The sequence below is a fragment of the Haliaeetus albicilla genome, chromosome 6 (assembly GCF_947461875.1).
Source record: "Haliaeetus albicilla chromosome 6, bHalAlb1.1, whole genome shotgun sequence".
Lineage (NCBI taxonomy): Eukaryota > Metazoa > Chordata > Aves > Accipitriformes > Accipitridae > Haliaeetus > Haliaeetus albicilla.
The window spans coordinates 35,422,354-35,446,448 of NC_091488.1; the positions used below are offsets into that span (position 1 = coordinate 35,422,354).

The window sequence follows — 24,095 nt, forward strand, 5'->3', positions numbered from 1 at the left end:
TTGCCTATCCACATCTCTCCCTTTGTCTATAACGCTCATTTCTGCCTTACCTGGCATTAGGACTGAACACTATAGGGAAGGGATTGCACAAGCTCTAAGTGTGCATGTAAAACACCTGATGAAATGGAAATGTAAGTTTTATTCAGGACTCCCTACATGTTCATAACTCATCCGAGGTTGATAGGAAAATAGAGGGACAGATGTACCCTAGTAGTGATCCTGCAACCTACCTGCATAATAAGTAAAAGTTCTCTTGTTTCTGTCAAAAACAAACCATCGTTTTTTCCATGTTTTAATTTTTCCTCCCATTTTAATCAGAAAGCCTCGGCAGGTCTTCTCTGTGAGGGAGACATGGTAACAGGTCTCTATGTTGTGACCAGCTGTTTCGATGTGACTTCGTAGGTCAAAGTCTTCCTTTCTAATGGGCAAATAGCGAGTCAAGGGACGGGCCTACAATAAAGAAAATCATATTATTTTTAACAGAAGTCTTAACTTCTTCACTCTTTCTGCTGCAAGGACATAACTGCAAACTGCCCATAGATTCCAATAATGAACATAAGAAAAATAAAGAGCTTTTGCTACAGCCCTGATTTTCTTTAAAAAAAAAAAATCCTTAAAACTTGTAACTTTACATAGTGTTGGGTAACTTTATAAAAGCCAGATTAGAGCATAGGAGTTTCTTGAAATAATCAGTTGGTAAGCTGGTAAAACAGAGGCCACACCATAGAAAGGTTGTTTTAGAATTGAAACATTAATTAAATGTAAAGGTGTGTTGCTGCTTTAGATGAAGTGTAAGAACTTCATTTGCATGATGTTAAGTTAACCCTTTATTTCTCTGGGCTAGGTACTCACTACATATATCTCACTCATTAATATTTTACTGCTACAGGTATTTTCGTGCAAAGTATAATATCAATAATAAGAACATGCTACTACAGGAAAAATTAATAATGAGAGTGAACTGTAATCACTCGTTAGTCTCACAGAGATTGCTGTGAACAAAACAGAATTGTTTTCTTCTGAACAAATTAAGCGTGGTATCTAGTTCACAGTCCGGAATACGGTATAGAGAGCTGAAGTGCACCCCCCTGCTAGAGACGGCAAAGCAGCACAGGAAACGGTGCCTCATTCTTGACTGCAGTTCAAGGCTTTGCATCAAGCCTGGATAGCATCAGTTGGGAGAACAAGCAGGAGGAGGCAGTGATTTGGGACCTCTGCCAGCTGAGGGAATATGCTTGTTTTCTGTGCCTGAGGGGTCTATGCGTAACCCCCCTCCATTTTAAACATGTAAGACAAGTCTCCCAAGGCTCCCGCTGCAGACAAGGCAGCCAGAGGCTACATCACAGGGCGATTCGGAACAGAAGCTGAATGTAGGTGCTTTGAATGACCTGTGAAAGGAGCATCTTCCTCCCCCTCTCCCCCCAACTCCAGAGAAGTCAGTGACCTGGAGGGTCTAATCTGCCCCTGCTCCATGCCTAAAGTTAGCCTGTTAAATCCCACTGTGAGTCACAAATTGAAGGGACTTTTCCTCATGGCATTCTCATGACCCTCACTCCTTCCCCCAGTTTACATTTCTAAGTGTCAGGAGGTGCTGAAAAAAAGTAAAAAATTGGGTCTTACTGTACAGAGGAAAGAAAAAAGTTAACAAAAAAATTGTAGTTATTTTTGACACATAAGTTTTGTCTTCTGGCCAATTCAGACTTCAGCCCCTCTGCCAAGTCCGCCAATTAGCAGTAACTGATAGGGCATTCTATTACAACACATGCATGCTCCAATTTGGGATAGATATAAGCATTGCACCGTTGTTTACAACATACTGGAGTTGTCATTAAAACTTCTTAGAAAAAAGAAGGCATTCAAGTAAAGTACACATAAAATTTAACATGTGGTAATTGCATTTTATATAAAAACAAAGGAATGGTTATATTTAACCAGAAACAACTTAAAGTTCCTCTGGCGTTGTCCTATTGTTCTGATTTAGTGTTATCAATTAGAAAGGCAAGTTATGTAGGTATGTTCATAACAAAATATAATAGTAAGTCATAAAACAAAGATTTAGCAAAGGTAGCACAGATAAAAGCAGAAAGATATTAAGATATGATAGGGAATCTTCTGCACTCAGATACATATATTAAGATGGAGACATTGTCTTGCTATATTATACTAATGATAAAATGACTGCCTAGCCTATTTGCTGTACCATGTAGATCTTATTAGTTGTGGTAGAATAAACAAATAGGTAAGACCTTTTTAAGCCTAAATAAAGCTCAAGATGCCTCTAAATCCTAACACGAAGCAAGAAGATGTAGGAGGTAACACTGTTTCAATTAAATAATGTTTCTCATGTTGTATAGTCCCAGTAACATTAGAAAAAAATACTATTTCCTCCATACAGTAGATGTGGAGCTGGAAAAGCTTATCTGTCTTTTTTTTCAGTCAAGTATTTGGAAATGACAATTCACATTCCAAGATATTTTATGTATTAAAAGAAAGAAAAAAAACAAACCAATTGTTTATAAAATTAAACACACTCACAAATTTCTGTTGTTCAGGCTAAAAAATTCTGCTCTGCCCATACTTAGTAACAAACCTGATAGAATTAATATTTATACTTTTAGATATAAGATGTTAAACAGATATCTATGCTATTATTTACTTTACATGAATACTCAGACATCTATCTAAGGCTCCAAGAGCCCAAACATAGTTTTAGCAGCACAGTTATACCTCAGAAATACTAAATCCATCTATTCAACTGAAAGTGGTTCTGTTTACCATTGGCAGAAATACATTTAGTCCCTTCTGTATATCAAGGGGAAGTCTTGCACTTAAAAACCATTTCATGTCAACGTCTCACCTGTGCTCTTTGTTTCTCTCGTATTTTGACTTCCTTTTCAATTAATTTTTGTCTCTGGCTAGTTTCTTCTTCCAATCTTTTCTCCAGTTGCTCTCTGCGGCGCTTCTCTTCTTCCAGAGCTCGTTTTTTAGCTTCCATCTCCCGTTCCTAAATACCACAGGACATGCAGAACTTCCATTAAATGTGAAACTGTAGTTGGTAATGTAATTTCTAACCTAGGACTAAATCCGGTTTTGCCTCTTAAGTAGGCAGAAATACATATCCAGCAAAGTAGACCAAGAATTGGAAGCAGAATTGCAAATATTACCACTCTAGAAATGAAGGTTCTTCTTAAGCAGCTCTTCTAGAAGGCGTAGGAGCAATGCTGACCTAGCTTCTGATGGGATTTTGCCATCAACTCACCCAATGAGATAGCAGCTGTTGCTCAAAGATGTAGTATGAAGGTGAAACCAGACCAAACTAAGGGCGAAGAGGTAATTTTTTAAGTGACTATTAGCTATAAACTATTTAGGGTCCAATGTTGCATTTAGGAGGATATTACCTAACTAATGTGCCCACTCTTAGTTTCACTCATTAAATTATGCTTACCCTGGTCTCAAGCAGCCTAGTTTTTTCAGCATGTGCTTGTTTCAGAAGTCTCTCCATCTCTTCTATTCTTGCAACATTTGAAGTGCTAGCACTGAACAAAAAATTCAGAGTTATTTAAAAAGAATACTTGGTATTTAAAGACGTATTTTACAGTCCAACATTAGACAGTTTAAGAATGGAGTTGATACTGTTCTGATCCAATTCAGTGCACTAGGCACTAACAAAAAAATTATGTATAAAGTATATGGTACACTCTCAATGTATATATTCCCCATGCAGAGTTGTGAAAAATGCAGACTTGAGTGCCTAAAAATGCATCTTGTCAGTCTCCTGTGATCTGTCATCTTCTCCCAGATAACAGAATATGCATGGAGATGGTCACCGTGTTCTAACAAAATAAACTACTGATCCTCAGAGCTGGCATTAGCAGCCATCTGAATATACCAGTCTTTCTGGCTGTAGACTGTCTTTGTTTTGTGTCTCACTGAGCTTTTTATTTTATTATTTATTTATTTCATTATTTTATTTTTCATCTTATGCTGTTCAAGAAAAACAGTTGATGTTAAATATTACTGTACTACCATTAATAATGCCATTAGACTAAAGCACAATGTGAGGAAATAGAATGGATTCAAATGTTTAGGGCAGAGAGAGAAACTTGACTTGGGATTATACTGAAAATGCTATATGACCACTGAAGTGGAATTGGGTGTCAGATGGCAGATTTGTTCATGCTACTTAATAGCATACAGACCAACTGTGAAGGGACACAGGTGGAATGGAAGTAGTCCAAATATGTGTCCTGAGCAAGGAAAAGAAAAAAGTAGGAACAACATCCTTCACTTTCTGAGCACGCCTCTGATGCTTATGTCTGTAAGACCAGAATTTCTGTCAGAAGTATGACAGTCTTCAGAAGACATTTCTCTGTCTGATACTGGGGATATGTCTCATGAGAGGATAAAATGCAATATAAAAATAACATACCTCATTTAACCCAAGCTTGCAGAAAAGGTATAATCCATCTGAAATTTATCTGAACTCTAAAAGCTTACTGTCTCTGAAAAAAATGAGGCCACTGACTTAGATGCCTAAGCCTAGTTTGGTCAAAGTACGTTTAGTTGATGGGCCGAGAGAATCTGGGTCAAATAACTTCAGTAAAAGCAGTGGGGCCATAAATTAAAAGTCATTTGAGCAACCTGGAAGATAGTTAATTGCAGTAGGTTTTCCCATATTAAACTGGTTAACACTTCAGCTTATTTAAATTCTTTCATCCTTGATTTGCTTATCCTGCACACAGAAATTAATGCATAGCAGAAGATCAGTGTCTCTGAAACCTCAGCCATGAAAAATAAGTTGCTAATGAACCTTGGAACAACTACTGTTTGGTGAGTTGATGAATGACTACAGTGGTTCTCTCTCTCCTGTACTTTGAGCACAGACAGATTTTACGCATTTCCAGCAAAAAAAGTCTCTCTCACCCTATACAAGGTAGAATATAACTTACATATTTTAAATATATCAGAACAAAGCATCATAAATTGTTTTCCTCTAAAGTCTGATATGGCTAGAAAAGATCCTCAAACACCACCTAAACCAATCTGAATTAATTTTGCTTAAGGGAAGTTTTGTCAAGGAAAACTAACTGCCTATCTTCCAAGTTTTATCAACAAAATCAGCCCACGCTCTTTTCTTCCCTCACCAAAGTTTGCCTTGCGAGAAACTGAAAGAACTGTTGGAATGGGTCCTTTTCTGGTTTTTGGATTGGTTTGGTTTTTTGGTTTTTTTTTCTTCCGGAATTGGCTGGAAGCTGCAGAAGAGCCAGAGGAAGGCAGAAGGGCAAACAGCACCAGTGAAATTCAACAGCCATCAGGGCTCCCCCATCCTTGGCCGGAGATTCCACTTATGAGATGGCCCCAAGGTAGCTCAGACACACACCATCTTCCTCCAAAATGGTCAGAGCAGCAAGTCAAAAAGAGACAGATTTCACACCACTGCCATGTTAGATCACTGCAGAGACAGAGTTAATTCCCAGCCCGTCTCCAGCTATCAGAAACTTGCTGACTGTGTATCTATTTAAAACAGAAATTCTCAAAACCCGAGTCCTAATGTTTTTACTTTAAAAAACCCCAAACCAACCAAACAAAAAAAATCACCAGCCAGCAGAGTGAGTGCCACTGGTATTTTCTGAAACCCTTATCACTGCAGTGATAAAGACTACAAGAGGAAATCAGTGGGCCGGTACCCTGTTACAGGAAACAGATGCTGAATAAAACACAACATGCTAGCCAAAAAAGCTGTCCTTGTGTTCACAAGGGAGTCTTAATCCTGTGACAACACTGTACTTAATTATCAGCCTCTATTTATGCTTGTGAAACTGCTGGGGCAGGACTGTGAGCAGAAGTGAAAGCATTATCATCAAAACCAGACTGTCAGAAGAAAATTGTTTGCACACAATTTTGAGACTCAGCTGGACTTTCAACACAGATCATTGATGTTTCTTTCATCTGAGGAGTGGTGTCTCAGCTGACAGTCTCTGAGGATGAGAAAAGCAGTGGAGGGCTCTAAGCCTTTCAGTGTCATCTCTTCATTTTTACGGACCCAGAAAAGGGAGAGGAAATGGCAAAAAAGACCACTGAAGGAGCCCTAAGTGTTTAGCGTAAGGCTCTAGTAAGTTAACATGCTGGACTTGCAGAACAAGTGTACTTCATGGCTGGCAGATGTCTGAGAGATTTCCTATCACGGGAAATTCCTTCCCTGTAGTGGCTCTGAAAAGAGCATCGACAACTTGATAATTTCAGTTCAGGACTGACACTGATTTCTCTGTGGCCCTCAACATTATCACTTAGCTTCTCCATATTTTTATTTTCCATCTTCAGATAAAGAGGTGAGATGATAGTTAAACCTGATTATGAAGGGCTACACAAATACTAAATATTATGCCTGTCTAATGGTCATGTATTTTCTTAACCAGTTAGCAGCATTCACATTACCATAGCATCAACATGTGCATATTCTCTTTTTTCGTTACAACTCTATGACCATTACAACACTGGGAAGAAAGATGATTTACCTGGAAATGTTATCTGGTGAGCATGCTGATATGCTTGTCTCCATACTGTCAGAACTGTCTAAGCTTAATGTATCAAAGGCATGGTCCTTGTAACTACGATCTGGGTAATGGAAACTATTCAAATACACATTCGATTCGGATGCTGTTCTGCTGTAGAATTCAGGAGACTTCTGCCTTTGGTTTTCACAGATACGCTGATGATTATACCCTACAGAGTACAGAGGAAACATATATTTTACACAGAAATTTTGTGACCCGAACATAACGTGTTAGCAGCACAAGCGTTTTGAACATCACCTTGGTCTTAACTGCACCATGACCAAGGTACTACAATATTACGGTTAATTTCACAAGTTAAATCATAACTGAAATAAAACCTTTAAATACCTGTTTTATCTATGATGGACACAAACATATGCAGATTAGTATGGCTGACTTTTCAACACATATTCTTATATGTGTATTATGAAAATTTAATTTGAATGAATTAAATTTTCATTTTAAAATGAAAATTAGGCCTAATCTGGAAAGTAATGCAGCTAACTTCAGGGATCTAGAAGAATTGACACTGATTAAAGTAAAGAGAAAAAAAAAAGTCCTTATATTCAATGGTCTTGAGTACTTGTTTGGTTGATTTTACTGAATATGGATTATTTTTTGTCTGTTTGGGGAACTTTGCCTTCTGGTAACTGCAAGTTGAGCTTTTAGTTTCAGCTGAAATAATATAGGCTACTTAGCACATCATCATAGTTACTAGTGTAGAGGTACTTTCCTGGAGTTTTGAAACTGCAGTTCGCCCTACATGATTGAAGCAGATCCCTATAGCTCAATGACTGTAAAGAAAAACAAGGTTTATGCAACATTTAAGTTCTTTGTGCTGTTATTTTTCAACAAAATCATCCTTTCTGAAAAGCCATCCATCTTGAACACAGGTAGCTTTGTTTGGCAACGTCTCCTTTAAAAAATATTTCTTCAGAATTATTTTTATCTCATGTCTCCATTGCTCTTTGTAAATAATGCAGCAGTATTTATTCAGACTTACAGAGAGGTTGTTGAGCTTGCCTGATGAAGAGGAGAGTATAATGACAGTTGTCATTTTAACTGCTGAAGTTATTTTACAGTGCCCTTTTAAGGTTTGTTTAATCTATGTGATTACAAATGCAGCTGCACTGCTCATCTTTTCCTTCAATCAATGCCAGAAGTGAGACTTTCTCACAGTTCTGATACTCAGTCAAGTTTATAATACTCTCTGCACATTCCTGACCCCAAATCTGAGCTGGGGGCAGAGTTGGAGATTAGGAGGGACTGTTAGACTACATGAAAACCTCCCATTCGTACAGGAAGGCAGCCACTGAAATTCCACATATTTAAGATAAACAGACGCTGGAAAAATGCAGACAAATGTACAAATGCAGCAAAGTCCAGATAAGAATTTCTACTAGACATCATTACGACACTGATGTTAGGAAAACATGCTTAAAGTGGGAATATTTTCCTGCCTTATTCTCATTCTCTGCACATACAAGGTTACTGTCTGGTATTTTTTGCCATGCTGGAGTAGAGAGCATCCCAGTTCAAGGAGCCAACAACTGCAGCTCTACCTTGGGAAGGCTGTAATATTTGCCAAAAGGTATCTGAAAAGCATGACTGAAGCTGAATAATTAAAGCATATTATTAAGGAAATCACGCCTTACAAGCATTTCCAAGGCGGATAGTTTCCTCTTTCCTCCTCCCTTCCCTCTGTACCATACCATTGTCTGGCAGACAATTAAAGCTGGTTTCTAAGGAACTAATAGGACTTCACTTGCCATTTGAAAAACACTAAATTTCAATAAAAGTTCAACTGCACCTATTAGTAAAAGAGACAAAAGGGACACAAGTACACCTCAGCAGTCATAGATAATAGCATCACACAACACAGGTGTTACTGACTCACATGTGCAATTTGGTTTTTTTCCCATTATTATAGCAAATGCTGATGTTATTGCAGATAAAAAATTACCTTTCATACTCGAACCTTTGGAATGACTAATTGCTCCTGTGAAATGGTTATCAATTATTCATTATGGAAAGAGAGAAAAAATATATTACTGAAAGAACTTTATTCAAATGCATGTTTTTCTGTTAAGCCCTTTGCAAAACCTTGTCTACTCTGAAATCTTAATTCCGTATCTTGTATTTCACTGAAAAATAAACCCATCTAAAAGGCACAGAGAAACAGCAGTTTTACAAACGCTCTCCTAAAGGAAAGTCAACTTTCCATGAAGATAAAGAACCCATTTTTAAGTAAAAGATTTATCAGTTAAATTTATGTAATCATGCAAATGTAACTACACACTGCAAGAACTATGCAGTTGTTAGGTCGCAAAATGAGATGCATTCACAGAAACAAAGCGTAACTGAATGTTCTCTTTTTCTCCTCATGCTGTAAGGAACAGGCAGTTCAAAGCTCAGCATCAGCTGCATACCGACACCGAGAAGCCTCACAACCAACCTGCCTCCATTGCAGCCCCACTTACACATCACACAGGCACAATCTGCCGCCTAAGGAATTTTTAACTGCTCAGGTGCCTATCCATAGAACATGCACTTAAAAATATTAGACTCCTCTTAAGAGCCAGCACTTCACTAAAAGTTTCCCACAAGCCAAGCCAAGACTTGTATCAGCCAAGTCTAAGGTGATACAGAGCTAAAATGTTTCTTGCTGCATTGACTTGTATTCTCTGTAGTAAAACAGTAAACTTAACACTGTTAACAGACATACTGTGGAGCAAAATATTGCAAATATCCATAAAGCCATATCATTAAAAAAAATATTCCAAAGGAGTTATTGCAGAATCACAAAAAACAGATATACCACCACAAAATTATGGTGAGATCAGAACTATAGGTGAAAGCTGTTATTGAAAGTGGCACTGTCAAGTATTTAACCCCCCCCCCAGTATTTCATAAAAAAGATCACAGTACATTCTTCTTTATTTCTATTCTTTCTTCTTTTTTGTTTTTAAAAGATTGACATTAACATGTCAAGATAAATCTTTTGTATGGAAACATGCCAAAGTAGGAAGCCCAAGTCTGTCTACCTTGTCATTGTCACCCACTGATCTGCAAAGATTTCTAAATTTTCTGCTCTACTTGTGTGGCTATCAGCAAAGAAGCAAAAAATTAGGCCTGCACAAAGCTGTAGCTCTGCAGAGATTAGCATTAATCAGAAGTTTTGTTGTGACAGGTTATTTGACAGCAGGAAAAAAAAAGAAATTTTGAAATGCTATCATTATTTAACAATTATTGAAAAGTTTTCCAAGATTTTGGGAAGTACTTGACAGTGCTGATGCATTCAGTACTTTTGCCAAAACATGACAATGACAGATTCAGCCAGGTAAGGGGATGTTTTCATACCTTTTCTGGTTTTTCCTGAGTTCAAGAAGAGAAAGAGTTTAAAAAAAAAAATAAAAGCAAACTGCTTTGAAAAGCTTATAATTTGTACGTATATACCTGCCCTCAGTATACTGTTTTTCTGTAGAGCTTAGAAAGAATACAAATAATCATCTTGCTGGTACCTAACTTCTCTGTCCCAACAGTTTTGTTCCCAGCGCTGTGTCTGGTCCTACATCTTAACTCCCAGATTCCCTCTTCCCTTCTGGAGTCCATTCTGCAATCAATGGGACTGAATTAGCCAACCCTCCCTCCTGCCTGTCCTTGCGCAGGCTTCTGGCACCCAGCACCCCATGGGCGCTTCCTGGGGCCAAGCTTCCACTTGTTCATGCAGAGTGAAATCTCTACATTGTACCAAATAGTAGCTTCTTCATTCCTTTTTTTTGCACCTGGTTTGCTTACAAAGGCGTGTACACAGGAGGTGAAGGTATAAATACAGTCCTTCAAAAACACCTCATGAATGGCTGCTAAGAAACCGTTTTTTCCACTAATGATTTATATCAAAGATGCATCCTCTTAAACATTTTGTAAGTTGCTCTTAACTCACGCTATGATTACTGACAGTGACCGTTTCTTTCAAGAACAATCTTGAACTCACATGACTGACTAAATACAGTTTTGGTAATCCTGGAATAAAGACTATTTAGTACTTAAGAATCTATGAAAATATTTCCTACTGGATCCAGCCTACAATTTATTCATAGACATTACTTGTTCCTGCACAAAGAAAATGAGGTTGAAATCCACATTCAAAATCAAGTGGCTGTTCTTCATTTCCTGACTCCATTTCTAACTTTCAATTTTTCATCTCAGACTTTTACATTTACCTTCTTGGACCGAAATAAGAAAAACTGGAGACAGCGTATTAGAGAAAACTCATTTTAGACCATTACTAGTTGAGTGATAATTCTCAGGAAATATCTTTAAACTAGCTGAGCTGCCATTTCCTTGAGGCACCATTGAATATACTTGTTTTCAGACCTATACAAACACGCCAAAACATCTGGTCTAGAAGTTTGCACAATGCTTTTACGGCCTAAGGAATGCGGTAAGCTACTGATAACCGCTTCAGGAGCGCATCATCCTCTTTGTATAGCAGTCTGTGGGACACTGCATGATAGCCAGTGCTCCAAACTGAGTGGATGCATTTACCCTGTGAGACCCTGGCTCTCCGCTGAGCCGAGCACACCCAGCTCCGATGCACTTGGCGCAGCTCTGTGCTCAAGGTAGCAGTAACCAGAGGCCCCCACGCCGTTTGCAATACGTCACCTTGAACATGGAAAACTGACAGAGTGAAAAACCTCTCAAGTGGAAAAAAAAACACAAGGAAAGCAAGCAGTGGCTCAGTACACATGACAGGTCGAGAACGCTTTTTACCTATTTGTCACCTATTTTAGGTGAACAACTAATTTTTGAAGCAGGAAGAGAAGTGAGCGCGTATTTATCAGTATAAGCCGTATCTATACATTTGCAGAGTTCCACTGATTTGGTAGAAAATCTTACTCCTCAAAAATACTCACTTAGTCCAAAAAGGCAAACCTGATCTACCTCAAGAATGTTATTGTAAGAAATACAGTGTATTTATTACATCATGAACATTTATCGCAGAGTGATGGAATAAAAGAACATTGCCAAGGATGTCCACTGACATGACATTTGGCTTGGTTTTCAATGATGTATTTAAGGATGTCTGCTGAAATTAACCTTAGTTACAAAGACTCAAGTCCTGCTGATTTTAGTGGAAGCCACATAAGATTTCAGCATTTTAACTGACAATAGTATTCCATTTCAGTTGTACTGTGTGGTATGTTTAAATACTACACCATGTTCAAAACATTTCCCAACTCTCACTGTCCCACAGAAATGCACTTTCTTTACTCATTACTTTGAAGAAAAGCTTGTTTTTCCTCTGCACGCGGAGTGTGGTTATGAGGTGCTAGGGGAAACAGAAATCACACCAAGTTGAACTCAGTCCGTTCCCAGCTCATACCATGACATTAATTAAGGCTATGCCTATAAGGCTGAATGAAAGGTGCCTGAACACTCTTTCTCCGGCCCTTCTGTATAGCTGGATAGCAATACTTTGGGATCTGACCCCAGGCACCTGACTTGGACATCTCTGTCCTTGCTGAGTTCTGCACTGCAGTGCAGAAAGAGCCCTGCAAAAACTTTCATGGTGTGTTACCAAGACAAAGGAGCTTTCCCCAACGTAGAAACATGGCACTTCAGAGCAAGAGAAGGCAGTTATACTCTTCAAGCTCATTCAACAGCAATAAATTCAGTGAGCTCCACGTTGAACGCAAAAGGAATAAACCCTTCACTAAGAGAGGTAGTCAAGCAACAAACAATCCTTGCATTCCTGTATCCATTGTGTTTTGACTCTGTCTCCTACTTTGCAAATCCTGTGACCGTTCAAGTAAAGCACCTGTCAGCAGCATTCTTTCCCTTTGGCAAAGCTGATTTTTCAGAAAAGGAGATCTAGAAGTGTCCTCTTTCCCAGTACAAATTAATCCCTTAAGGGTCTCTTTGTAATTTAGTATTTCCATTCAGACTGTTGGATCTTACAAAAAAATAAGGGTCAACTAGCATGGCAGGCAGTATAGCACACATGATTCCTTGCAGTATATGAAAAGTATTGTGCCAAGTGCCTTAATGAATACATCTCTCTCATTCTCCCCTGCCTCTCTTCTTTGTCAGGCCATAATTCAGTTTTGGTTTGTGAGATTTCTTTCATTCTCACTCTTAGGACACGAAATCTCACTCTACTCTTAGACTCTCTTAGTTGCATGGTGACAAAAAATTAAACATTAAAACTGATTGATTTATTTTTAAAACTCTTATCTTTGCCTGTATTAGGTTTGGTAACACTTTGTGTTTTAGGTCACACACTAGCGCTCTTTTGCAAGCATTTTACAGAAATATTTCCCAGTTTAAACACTTGATCTCTTGTCATCAAAGTTTAACCAAAACATCCTTACTGATTTTCAAACTGAGTGTTTTAAACAAAGTGTTTTCTGCACAACAGCACAACGATGAGTCTGAATGTACTTGCAAGCTATTCCACCCTTACACACATATTACATCAGAGAAGCTTTCCCAGCTGAGTATGAAGCTCCTTTTGTATTGCATCTGAAATACTTCAAGAAAAGTCAGCCACAACACCGTAGGTTTGTGGAAGGCCTGCTGCATAACTAAAGCTCCAACCCAACAAATCACAGCTCTATAAAGTGAATGTAGTTAAGTCACGATCCTTTCTCAGCAAGCTTGTTCCATCCCTGTATTGAGTAATCTCGGTGCGTACCTCAGTCTGACCTCAGTCATCCTCTGACCTTTAGGAGCTGCTAGCTCTGACAAGTCCTGTAACAACAGGATGGATCCTATCTCAGCTCAGGCTTAGCCCGTGCAATTCTACATAAGCACCTCTTGCACTTATATGGATAACAATGAGGCAGATGCTGCAAAGAAAATAAACTGACAGATGGCACTGAGGAGCAACTCCATTTGAAGATAGGATACTTAGGAATAATGCATCTCATTAAAACAGAAATTAAGTGTATCGACTCAGGTCAACAAAACCAGACACAGAATCTCATAGCCCACAAGACTGTGTTTCAAAAGTGTAACTTTCTTTTGGATCCAGGATTGTCATGTCCCTATGACAAAAATGTAGCTATCTATCCATGATAGAACACCTCTCTCCTTTCATATTTTGTAGCCCAAATATTTAAGACCACTTATAATACCGCAGTTACAGATTCTCAAAGGTATCTCTGTCTGGGGAATTTCTCCAGGCAAAAATATATGCCTGTGAAAAACAATTTTTAAGATCACAACATGAAAAGAATTATTAAAAAAAAAAAGGAAGAAAAAAGAAAGCAACATGTAATATATTGCCTCAGAATCACTCACAGAAATTACCCCCTTAACCCAATGTGTATTTTTCAGTATACTTTTCCTGTTTACTAGATTATACTTGGGGACCACGTACTTCAAAACTACACGTGAACCTACATCATAATCTTAACATCTTATTTTGCCAATACCTGAAAATTACATTTAGAGCTTGTTTTTTTCACCAAGAAGTAAACTTCTATTTTACAGCCCTCTTGATTATAGCAACACAAGTTGCAGGCTTATTTCCTGAAAAATTGAACACTGACTTTAAACAGAAATGAATCAAATAAAAAGGTCCTACCTTTGTGCATCCTTCTCGACTCTGACTCTTTGGTCATGGTTGCCAGGCAGTGAGGAAGTACGCTGCCACAGCTGTTGCTCTGTCCTAATGGTAAATGTCCCTGCAGGAAATTTTGTAAATATGTGCTTAAAACTACACTTCAAGACTTTTTTTGCATCAGCAACTAATGGTAAAATAACTTGCTTTGTCATGGGTATCAATGCAATGTCATATCAGTCAGCTATGGATATTTTAGCTGTGCACAGTCCCTGTTAGGCCAAAACGTTTTCAAAGTATTAGCTCCACCTTCCCGCTGTTTGTTGGTTTACCGTGTCACAAATAAAGAGTATCTTCACTTTATACATAACTTTATCTTGACCATTTAGAGGCCTTAGGCAGGAAGGAAAACAACCTGTTGTGTCTCTAGAATCAATTTAAACTATCCTGAAAATACAATCCTTGAGATAGTAATCATGCATTTATGAGTTATGTACCACAGCATGGCATTTCCAGAGGCCAGAATAAAGGCTGGAAGTACGGAAGGCTTCATGTATATTCCCATATGTTAATAAACCTGAAGTTCTTTCAAAGTCAATTTCAGATGTGAATTTGGGGGATTACATAATGCTTACAGTGCTACCCAACCTTACCTCTAACATGATATAGGTTTTTATACAGACACTGGAAAGCTATTAATAGCATGCAGCTACGTACTTTAGATGCGACGCTTCGTCCAAGCGTAGCACTATTGAAGTGCGGTGATACAGACGGAGTCGTTTTCTTGCGAGGTAAAGTATCACTCATGTACATGCACTCCCTGTGCTGCTTCTTTCGCTCTTCCAGATTTCTGAAATGCTTCAAATGTAATTTGTTACAGTTTTGACAAAATGAATCGACCTACTTGCTCAGTTATGCTCTATGTGGAATATACTGAAGGTGACAAGTCTGGGAACTTCACTGGAAAGAACGAAATCTAAAATACAGAATACCTCCTGCTTCACAGTGCTTTCTAGGATTTCTACAAATATCACATTAAAATCATGCTGATTAAGGAAATGCATTAAATTCATGTGCGCATTTTGCGTACCTGTCCCTCTACTTATTTTTTGTTTTTAAAACTCAAGTCTAGCGTACAAGTGGAATCCAATTACAAAGAAAAACATTTATTTTCCAGTTATTCTAATAAATTGGTGGCTTAAAACCAATACAGCTTTCAGAGGCATTGTTCAAATGTAAGTGAAAAAATAATTCACGATTTCAAATGTAGCCACTTGTACTTCATTGCTGCAAGTCTTCTGACAGTTACAATGGCTCCTAAATATTAGTATTTGCCTCTGGATTGTTTATGTAAGTAGATTTTTTGTTCACTAACATTCTGTAATGCATTGTGTTGATTTTTAAACGAGCAGTGCCTTTCAGTGCAACACTCTGCAAGCACAAACAACTTATGATCTATCATATCATTCTGTAAACTTCACATGTAAATCAACTTCATGGCCACCATAACAAAAACAAACAAAGAAAATAATCCCAAGGTATCAGCTTTGCATCTGTTACCTGTTGTTGCCTGCGGTGTTTCTTAGCTGGCAGAGGTGGAGGTGTATCAGATAAAGGAATAGGATCTACATGAGTAGCCATGACCTCAGGCCAATGGACTGATGGAAGTTGAGCAATAGAGCGAGGAGAAAGAGAGTGAGGAAACACAAATCCAGAACAGAGAGGTGATCTTAGCTTTATAGAAAAAAGAGAAATTACACACAGAGTTTTCTTTTTGGAATTGCTCAAAAGATACGGCACATACAAGCTGCAGTTTTAGCACTGTGTTTGTTGGAGCATTTAGCAGGAAAGGAGATGTGTTGTATTGCAACTCTCAAGGCATATTGAACTACCAGAAGCAGCACGGAAATGCCAAATTCTAAACCAGTTGCTGCTTTTTTACAACACAAAGCTAGGTGGCTTTACATTCATAAGTTTATTCCGTTCCTTTAAAAGGGGATTTATTCAAAATTTGCTATCGTCATTACAAAGGCAAAAACATCACAAAGGATGACAAAAAGAGAGAGTAAGCTAGAAGACACAGACTGGACAGACTCCGTGGAATAGCTAAGATAAGTAGAAGCTACCCGTCTCCCACAAATATTCAACATATACTTCTACCACCTCACAGAAAAAAATTAAAAAAAACATACAAAATGAACACCTAGGCACCGTTGATCAAGTAATGACTAAGCGTGTCCACGGACCTTTTACCAAAGGTGCATTACATTCTAGTGTTTGACATGCAAGGATTGTCACTTATTGCTGCTTGGGTCATAAGCATTCAGGTTTTTTGGCCTTCAAAGTCCCATCTACATCATCAAAGACACTTTACAATTGGAGCAGTCCTTCAGCTTTACTATTAAACTCTTATCTGACTTGGTAACTGGCAAACAGCAGTTTGCCTTAGGGTCAATTTGTTACATGTTGAATTACCAAAAAATAAAATTAAAAAAAAAAGAAAATAAAAAGGCAGCCATGAAAGAACAATGCAAACAAAGGGAAATGTCTCTCAAACAAACCTCTTTATTTTGTGGCTGGCTCGTCAGCACAGCCGTGGAAGGCTCAGTGGCAACTGCTTCAGCATCTGTGGGGGGCTGAGTGGAAGGGGATATATTCGTGGAATTGCCATACAGCTCACTAATTTCACTTACACTGATATAGCCCTAAAAGGAGGAATTCAGAAGTTAAAAGGAGCAAAAGCCAAAAGACGTGCAAGAGTATTAATGTATCCAGTACGATGAAAGTTAGTTTAGAGTGATACAGCCAAATATTTGTTATCATTGAAATAATCATAAATAAAATAAAATTACCATCAAGGTTTTCAAATGTTAAATCCTTGGATTCTGAAAATTGTTCTTCATTTAATTCCAGAAATCATTTGTGTAATCAAAAAGCAAATGTACATTAAGTGACCAAAAGACTTTACTAAAAAGTAAATACCCTTTAGAAATGATGTAGCTCTTTTCTTGGGAAAGCAGATTGGGGGAAAAGGAAGAACAAATCTTATTTACCCATCTTTTTATTTCTTTTTTTTTTTGGTCCATGTTTAAATAAAATAACCTACCTGATTTGTTTCTTGCCTAACTATTAAGCTAGTTTGAGTAAACCAAATGACTAACGGAACTGGGAAGAACTTACATAAAAACAAGCCATTGGTACTCTATAAATTATGCTGACACAACACCTTCCATTTGCATTGTCTGGAAGTTGCTTCTAACTTTTAGGTGTTACCAGGAGACTCAGGTAAGATGCTGTTATTGTTAGCCTCTGTCCTGGTTTCGGCTGGGATAGAGTTAATTTTCTTTCTAGTAGCTGGTACAGTGCTATGTTTTGGGTTCAGTACGAGAAGAATGTTGATAACACTGATGTTTTCAGTTGTTTCTAAGTAGTGTTTAGTCTAAAGTCAAGGATTTTTCAGCTTCTCATGCCCAGCCAGCAAGAAGGCTGGAGGGGCACAAGAAGTTAGGAGGGGACACAGCCAGGGCACCTGACCCAAACTGGCCAACATGTGACGTCATGCCCAGTATATAAACCGGGGGGAGTTGGCCTGGGGGATTGCTGGTCGGGAACTAACTGGGCATCGGTTGGTGAGTAGCGAGCAACTGCATTGTGCATCACTTGTTTTGTATATTCCAATCCTTTTATTATTATTGTCATTTTAGTATTGTTATTATTAGCATTATTAGTGTCTTCTTTTCTGTTCTATTAATCTGTTCTTATCTCAACCCTCAAGTTTCACCTTTTTCCTTCTGATTCTCTCCCCCATCCCACTGGGTGGGGGGAAGTGAGTGAGCGGCTGCGTGGTGCTTAGTTGCTGGCTGGGGTTAAACCATGACAGCCCCGTAGCCATTACAATTTGATTTTTTATTTATTTTATTTTAAACAATCATACAGGAGGTGATGAATTGAGGAAAGGCACGGACATCAGAGTGTGCTTCTGACTGCAGAGAAGATTTATGGAGCCAGATTTGAGATGTAACAGCAGAATACAATTATTGCATGTGTTTTGGTGTTAACTGAACAACTGTGATCTAAAAAATAAAATACGGATTCTAATCCATGGTGTATAGGATGCCAGACTGTAAAAACTCAAATGTCCTAACTTCTTATCCATAAAAAACAAGGCTATGCAAAAGGAAGAATAAATCACCGTTGAAGCAATATCATAAAAATGAGATAGTAATATGCTTATTTTTTAAATCAAGATGGCAAGCTGCTTTTAAGTTTGGAAGATGTTGAAGGGCCCATGTTTCTATTACTGTACCAGCACACTGACATGCCAGTATGTATACTTCAGCAAATCAGTAAGAGAAGCCACAGACTGCTATAGTATTTCTTCTTTTTAAAAATGCAGAAATTTAGCAATGATCATAGAAGGCAAGCTGAAAAAAATACCAGCCCTACACCCTATTAGCATAATTTTCAAGGTATTTTATCAGTCATTTCAAGCAGATACACAATTCTGGAAAACTAAGTACCATACTGTGAACACAACACTCCAGAAATAGGAGGCAAATCTTAACTCTGATATTATTTGATGAACTATTAAATGAGAAGGAGACTGGGTAAGATACTAAAGTTTACCTCTCAAAACACGCGGCCATATTACAGTAAAACAGAGTCTGGTAAGAATAAACATAAAACTTGCTTAACCATCTTGTAGTAGCAGTATATCAGTAACCAAAACCTGGCAAGTTTATGAATGCAATATCATATTAATTTTTATAGAGGATAAAAGTACTTTCACCATTATATGAAAAACATTCAGTTCAGACTCACAACTCCAGTGAGGATTCACCATGGGGTTAAAAAAACCAACCAACCAAACGACTGTGCTGTGCATTAACTCAGGCCCCTACTACATTAGATTAAATAAATGGTTTCAAGTCAGAGTAGGCATCCAAGCCATTTTGTCAATGCTGGACTTTCAAACAGCATCGATTTTCCTCACTTATTTAAGTACTGGGATAAGCATCCTGCCTCTTTACGTGAGGTCATGTTACTCTATGGCTGTGCACGCAGGGACTAAGCTTCACGATGAATGGAAGAGAGTTAAAAATGTGTGCTTTGGGGAGGAGGGGCTGGGAAACGTTGGACTGCAGACTTGACTGATACGTGAGCAACCGCATGGTGAAATTAACTTCTATGTGCAGGCAGTCTCTTTAAGCCTGTGTACCATTTGGTGCCTGATTTTTAAAGGTGCTGGAACAGTCAGAGAAAAATTAAACTGGACTGAGACAAACATAACATCTGGCAAGGAAAGGCATTTCTTTTATAGGACAGAGCCTATGGGGACACTGAGCGTGAAACAGAAAAACCCATGCTGTTCCTTCTCTCATTTGCCTTGGAGTAAGTCCTAACTGACTTCACTACTGTGAACGGAATGACGCTGCTGAATAATCCGTTTCAATAAAAGGGGTGTCAGGCTCACTTAATGTAGTTGCATTTTGAAATATCTGTGATTAAACAAACCATTATGTGGATATGAAGATAAAAATCAGAGATAGCACCCACCCTTTAGTGAGACAATGAACAGATCCACCTCAAAATGAAAAAAATGAAGCTTAGACTTGCCAGATGTCCTGGTGGGAGGTCAGATGTCCAGGTCAGAACACAACCTAGGACACTGAAAGTCTAAGCATCCGCAACATGGCTTGCAGTGAGGAAGAGTGCTCAGCCCTCGTGGCATGTGCTGGAGGCCACCCAGGTTCACCAGGAACTTGGAGGCCAAATAAGCAAGATGCCATTTCCCAGGTGCTGAAAAGACACGTGGTTGCTTTAGACGTCAAGAGCCCAACTTCACACGGTGAAACCTACATCATTAGATGTGGCAGACCTTGTTCAGGGCTTCAATACAAGCAGATCCAGCAAGTCCAGTCAGACCTCTTAAGCAGAAGTTAATGAAGCAGCCATAGATACCTGTCAGTGTATTTTAAATGCTAGATTTTCCACTTCTCCAGTTACACCTTCATGTTTATCTGCAATTTGCAGATTCATCAAGTCAAGTCAAGAAGATTAATATGGGGAGTTAATGTTAATATCGTACGTGCTAACTGAATCTTTGCAATGGGCTGTGGCTTACCTTATGCTGACTTTGCTCACGGACCTTGAGGCTTAAAGCAGTACCCTCAAACCTATGAAGTCTTGACATCTGAGGTAAGTTCTGGGCCTCATCGTGCATTACACAAACTAACTCACTTTTTTTCAGCAAAAAATACTTGACACCTACTCTAACTATTCAAAACAGTTAAATAAATAGCTCAATAGGTATCTTACAGCCACAATAGCTTGAAGTCTTCAATTCAATGCTTTTTAAAAAGATCAAAATATACAGTAGTCATGCTCTTCTGCAGAGCCTTAGAATAAAGGGAGGGGAGGCAATGATAAAATCTACAGTGCAAAAATAAGACTGAACTGTATTTGTACTTGAACAGTTATTCCTGGACCTCATTCTTCTTCACTTCAATGAGGTTTAATTGTCTATTTTGAGAAAATTAGACACACACACCCCACACATAAACCCGATCATTTTTCCAGAGCGAGAGATTAAGGAGATACCAGTCACATCTGGGAAAATGTCACGAGAAGCTATTTTTGCTCACCCATGCATTTGGACTTCTATGAATAGCTTTACATAGTAATTTCATCACATCTCAAAAAAATTTATGTGAATAGGACTTCACTAAATACTAAAGTGCTTTTGTACGAAGTGTTATTAAAAGTTACTTATGGTAAAGTCAAAAGCAGTGAATCTCTTTACCTCTTTTAGACTATTGGGACTGACAGGAAATCCCTTTCCTCCGGAAAGTGTGGAATATTTCTTTTCCAGATTACAGAGGTTCTCTTTTTCCTGTTAAAAACAGACATTTTATGTTAAAGACCAACAGCCGTGTAGTGAAAATAAATGCTAGCCATTTTCGTAACCGTGTAAAGAAACATGCTGGGATGGAAGGCTAGAAACTGCATAGCAGAGCTTCCACTTCATCCATTTACAGCAGAACTGAACAAAAAATGGAAGTACAGAACAAAAAGCTAGTGAAAGATCTTACTTAATAACTAGAGGCAAACCAAATAGGTCTTCCTTCAGCATTTTGAAAATGCTGATTCTTCTTAATGAACTAAACATGATTTCTCTCACGTTTAAAAGCAAAACATAAAATGGATGCAAAGGGTTCATGGCAGTTTCTTATTAACCAGATGTTAGCTGATGTTACGCAGGTCATCTTGTGGCCTAGCATGAGCTGTTACAAGGCAAAAATCTGAGCTCTCTGTGCACAGCTCCAGCAGCCACACAGGGAACACAGGCTCCTAGCTTCAGCACCCAGGTGGGTGCCTCTGGTTGAGTCCTCTGGAAGGGGGGCACCTCTAAAACCCTCTTGATTATCAAATGCCACTGGCATTTTCTCTTAGGAAATCTGCTGATTAATTACAAAAGATTTTTTTTTTAAAGGTTAATGGAGACAAACAGTGTCTATCACATTATTACATACTTGCTAGCTTCTACACAACTGATGCTTTTCTTGTGCTCTATGTTCTTTTATTCTATGAAATGCTCTTTTGTTACACGCTAAAAATATCTGAAAGACAATAAATACTTACCCTTTGCAGCATCATTATTAAGTTGTTTTTCTCTTTTACAAAATGATCTTGTTCTCTTTGTGCTTGTTGGACAATATGATTGGCTTGTTTTTTGAGAGCAGAAATCTTTTCCTAATATAAAAAGAAAATAATCACAATTTACATGTTTTATTTTCAAAGCACAAGACAACCTGCAGCAAGGATCCTATTCATAAGAGTTCACTCATTCATATGAGTGAAGCAGTAGGAAAAGAAGTTTTTACAAGACAGCTCACTGCTCTGAAGGAGATAATTAAACAAGATTTAGACAGCAAAGAGAATTTATTCAAGAGACAAAAGAATAATTGCACATATTCTTTGAAAATATGGTGACTAGCATCTATATACTGAACAGAACTGGTGTAGAGATTCAACTCCTGATCTCTGCAAAACTGGTATTTAATTGGTTGAGATAGCACCTTTAAAACTGATCTTAAAAATTAAGGCACTTCTTTAATTTGATGTTCTATTATTATTTTAACAAAACCATCTAACATCAACATCAATCATGATCATAAAACAACTGTAGTTTTGTCCAGAGTGTACAAATCTCCTCTCTTAAAGAAGAAAAAACAATGCCTTGGTACTTTTTGTAGCAAATTAAAGGGTTTAATTTGCATATGCAAATATACAAACAGGGCATGGAATTTTATTTATTTATTTCCTTTTGGAGAAGTGCGTAATTTGATCTGTGTGGGATGTTACTGGGCTATCATCTTCACTCTGCTTCAGAAGCTTTTTTCAAAGAGAAAAGTTTTGCATTATTTGTTACAGATGGGCAGATTGTAGCTCCATTTCATCTTCTTTATGCTCAACAACAAAGAACAAATGAAGCGAGTGTTAGTGCTTTTACCTTTCTACTGACAATGCTGCGCTGATATTCAGCTACTTCACGCAGGAGCTGTTGTGTCAGATTTTCTTTCTCTTCATCTAACCTGCTTTCATGTTCAAGTTGCTGAAATTCCAAATCTTCAAAGTGTTTGCTTTCTATGTCCAAAAGATCAGCATCCTTAAGCAAAAAAAAAAAAAAAAAATCATGCAGACACCAGAGTAGAGATACTTACAAACAAACAAACACAAAAATCAGTATAAAACAGTATTTATGTATCTCCTACAACATGTTCAAACAGGACCTCAATGCTTTTAATGACCTACTGTCATAATAAGAGAGCAAATAGGGCTAATCATTATCCTGATGTTGCGTTCTGCATCACTCCTACTGTCTGTCTCCCCCAGCTGAGAAAGATGAAGCACCTGTACATTGAGGGAGCTGTTTTGCAGTGTTCAGAGCAAGCTGGAGCATCCTAAGCACCGAGAGTACCCTGGCTGGGCAGATCACTCTGCTGTAGCCCAGCTGTGACACCGCCAAAGCCTGAACCCATCTGGTGAGGTTGTCACATGCCAAACTGGGAGAGCATCTGCTTACCAACCAAAAAGGACAGCAAATATCATCCCAGTAACACCGGAGAACTGCACACCGAATTAACTAATTATGGGAATACACACTCAAACGAAGGACTCTGAACTGCAGTTAGAATTTCTTCAGGTCCAGCCCAAGTACCAGCACTGTTTTTATTAACAGACATACGGTCAGATAAGACAAAAGATATGTGGAGCTGTGTGCCATCAGCACACTGCCATCACCTCAGCAGTGATGTCCAACCGTGCAAGTTGCTCAGCCAGAGGCTGATCGTGGACCACCGAATTGGTGCTGACAATTGCTCCCTGTGCAAACACGTAATTAAGGACTCTAGTCATCCACCCTAGCCAGTAGATGTATTACTTCAGAAAAGATACCAGCCCGCTTTTATGCATTCCCCTGGACCAATGCCAGGTTTTGTCAGGAAAAAGAGGTTGAATGCTGCAGAAAAGACCCAAGAAATAAGAACACACCTGCCTTCCGCTTAGGGATGATGAGATAAAACTTATGGTGCTTTTCAGCACAAGAACTGAGTGCTAATCTTTCTCCTGCAACATCTCTGTATTCATAACATGAATTCCTACTTGCAAGTGCCAGAGTTCTGAAGAAAAGGGTGCTTTTAATAATCACAGTATTATTAAACGCTAAGGCTCTCTAAAATAGGTTCATTGTATGTAACTTGTTACGCAAGAAAACCTACATCCTGTAAGCAATTTTTTATTTTAGAGAAATGCAAACTTACTCCTTTTCTTATTTTGACCTAGGGCAAAGGTTAGTGACTGAGATAAGCAGACAGGTCTCTATAAAGGCACTCAAAAGCAGCTTCCGATGTACCAGGGAAAGACACGGGATGCAGAAACTGAAGAATCCAGGCTACTATATGAAATACCAATAT

At 38.3% G+C, this 24,095-nt stretch overlaps 1 protein-coding gene across 4 annotated transcripts in view; it reads right to left on the minus strand.

Moving 5' to 3' along the window:
• Positions 1 to 24,095, minus strand: part of PHLDB2 (pleckstrin homology like domain family B member 2) — a 114,720-nt gene that overhangs the window by 5,677 nt on the left and 84,948 nt on the right. For 3 of the 4 annotated variants that reach the window (XM_069785535.1, XM_069785534.1, XM_069785536.1), the window contains 10 exons: positions 22,634 to 22,789; positions 21,763 to 21,873; positions 20,924 to 21,013; positions 16,683 to 16,826; positions 14,839 to 14,979; positions 14,146 to 14,245; positions 6,516 to 6,723; positions 3,446 to 3,536; positions 2,858 to 3,004; positions 231 to 450 (listed from right to left, as the gene is read on the minus strand). In XM_069785535.1, coding sequence (XP_069641636.1) covers positions 231 to 450; positions 2,858 to 3,004; positions 3,446 to 3,536; positions 6,516 to 6,723; positions 14,146 to 14,245; positions 14,839 to 14,979; positions 16,683 to 16,826; positions 20,924 to 21,013; positions 21,763 to 21,873; positions 22,634 to 22,789 — 1,408 coding nt within the window. The remainder of the gene's footprint in view (positions 1 to 230; positions 451 to 2,857; positions 3,005 to 3,445; positions 3,537 to 6,515; positions 6,724 to 14,145; positions 14,246 to 14,838; positions 14,980 to 16,682; positions 16,827 to 20,923; positions 21,014 to 21,762; positions 21,874 to 22,633; positions 22,790 to 24,095) is intronic. The other variant, XM_069785537.1, reaches the window with a different exon arrangement.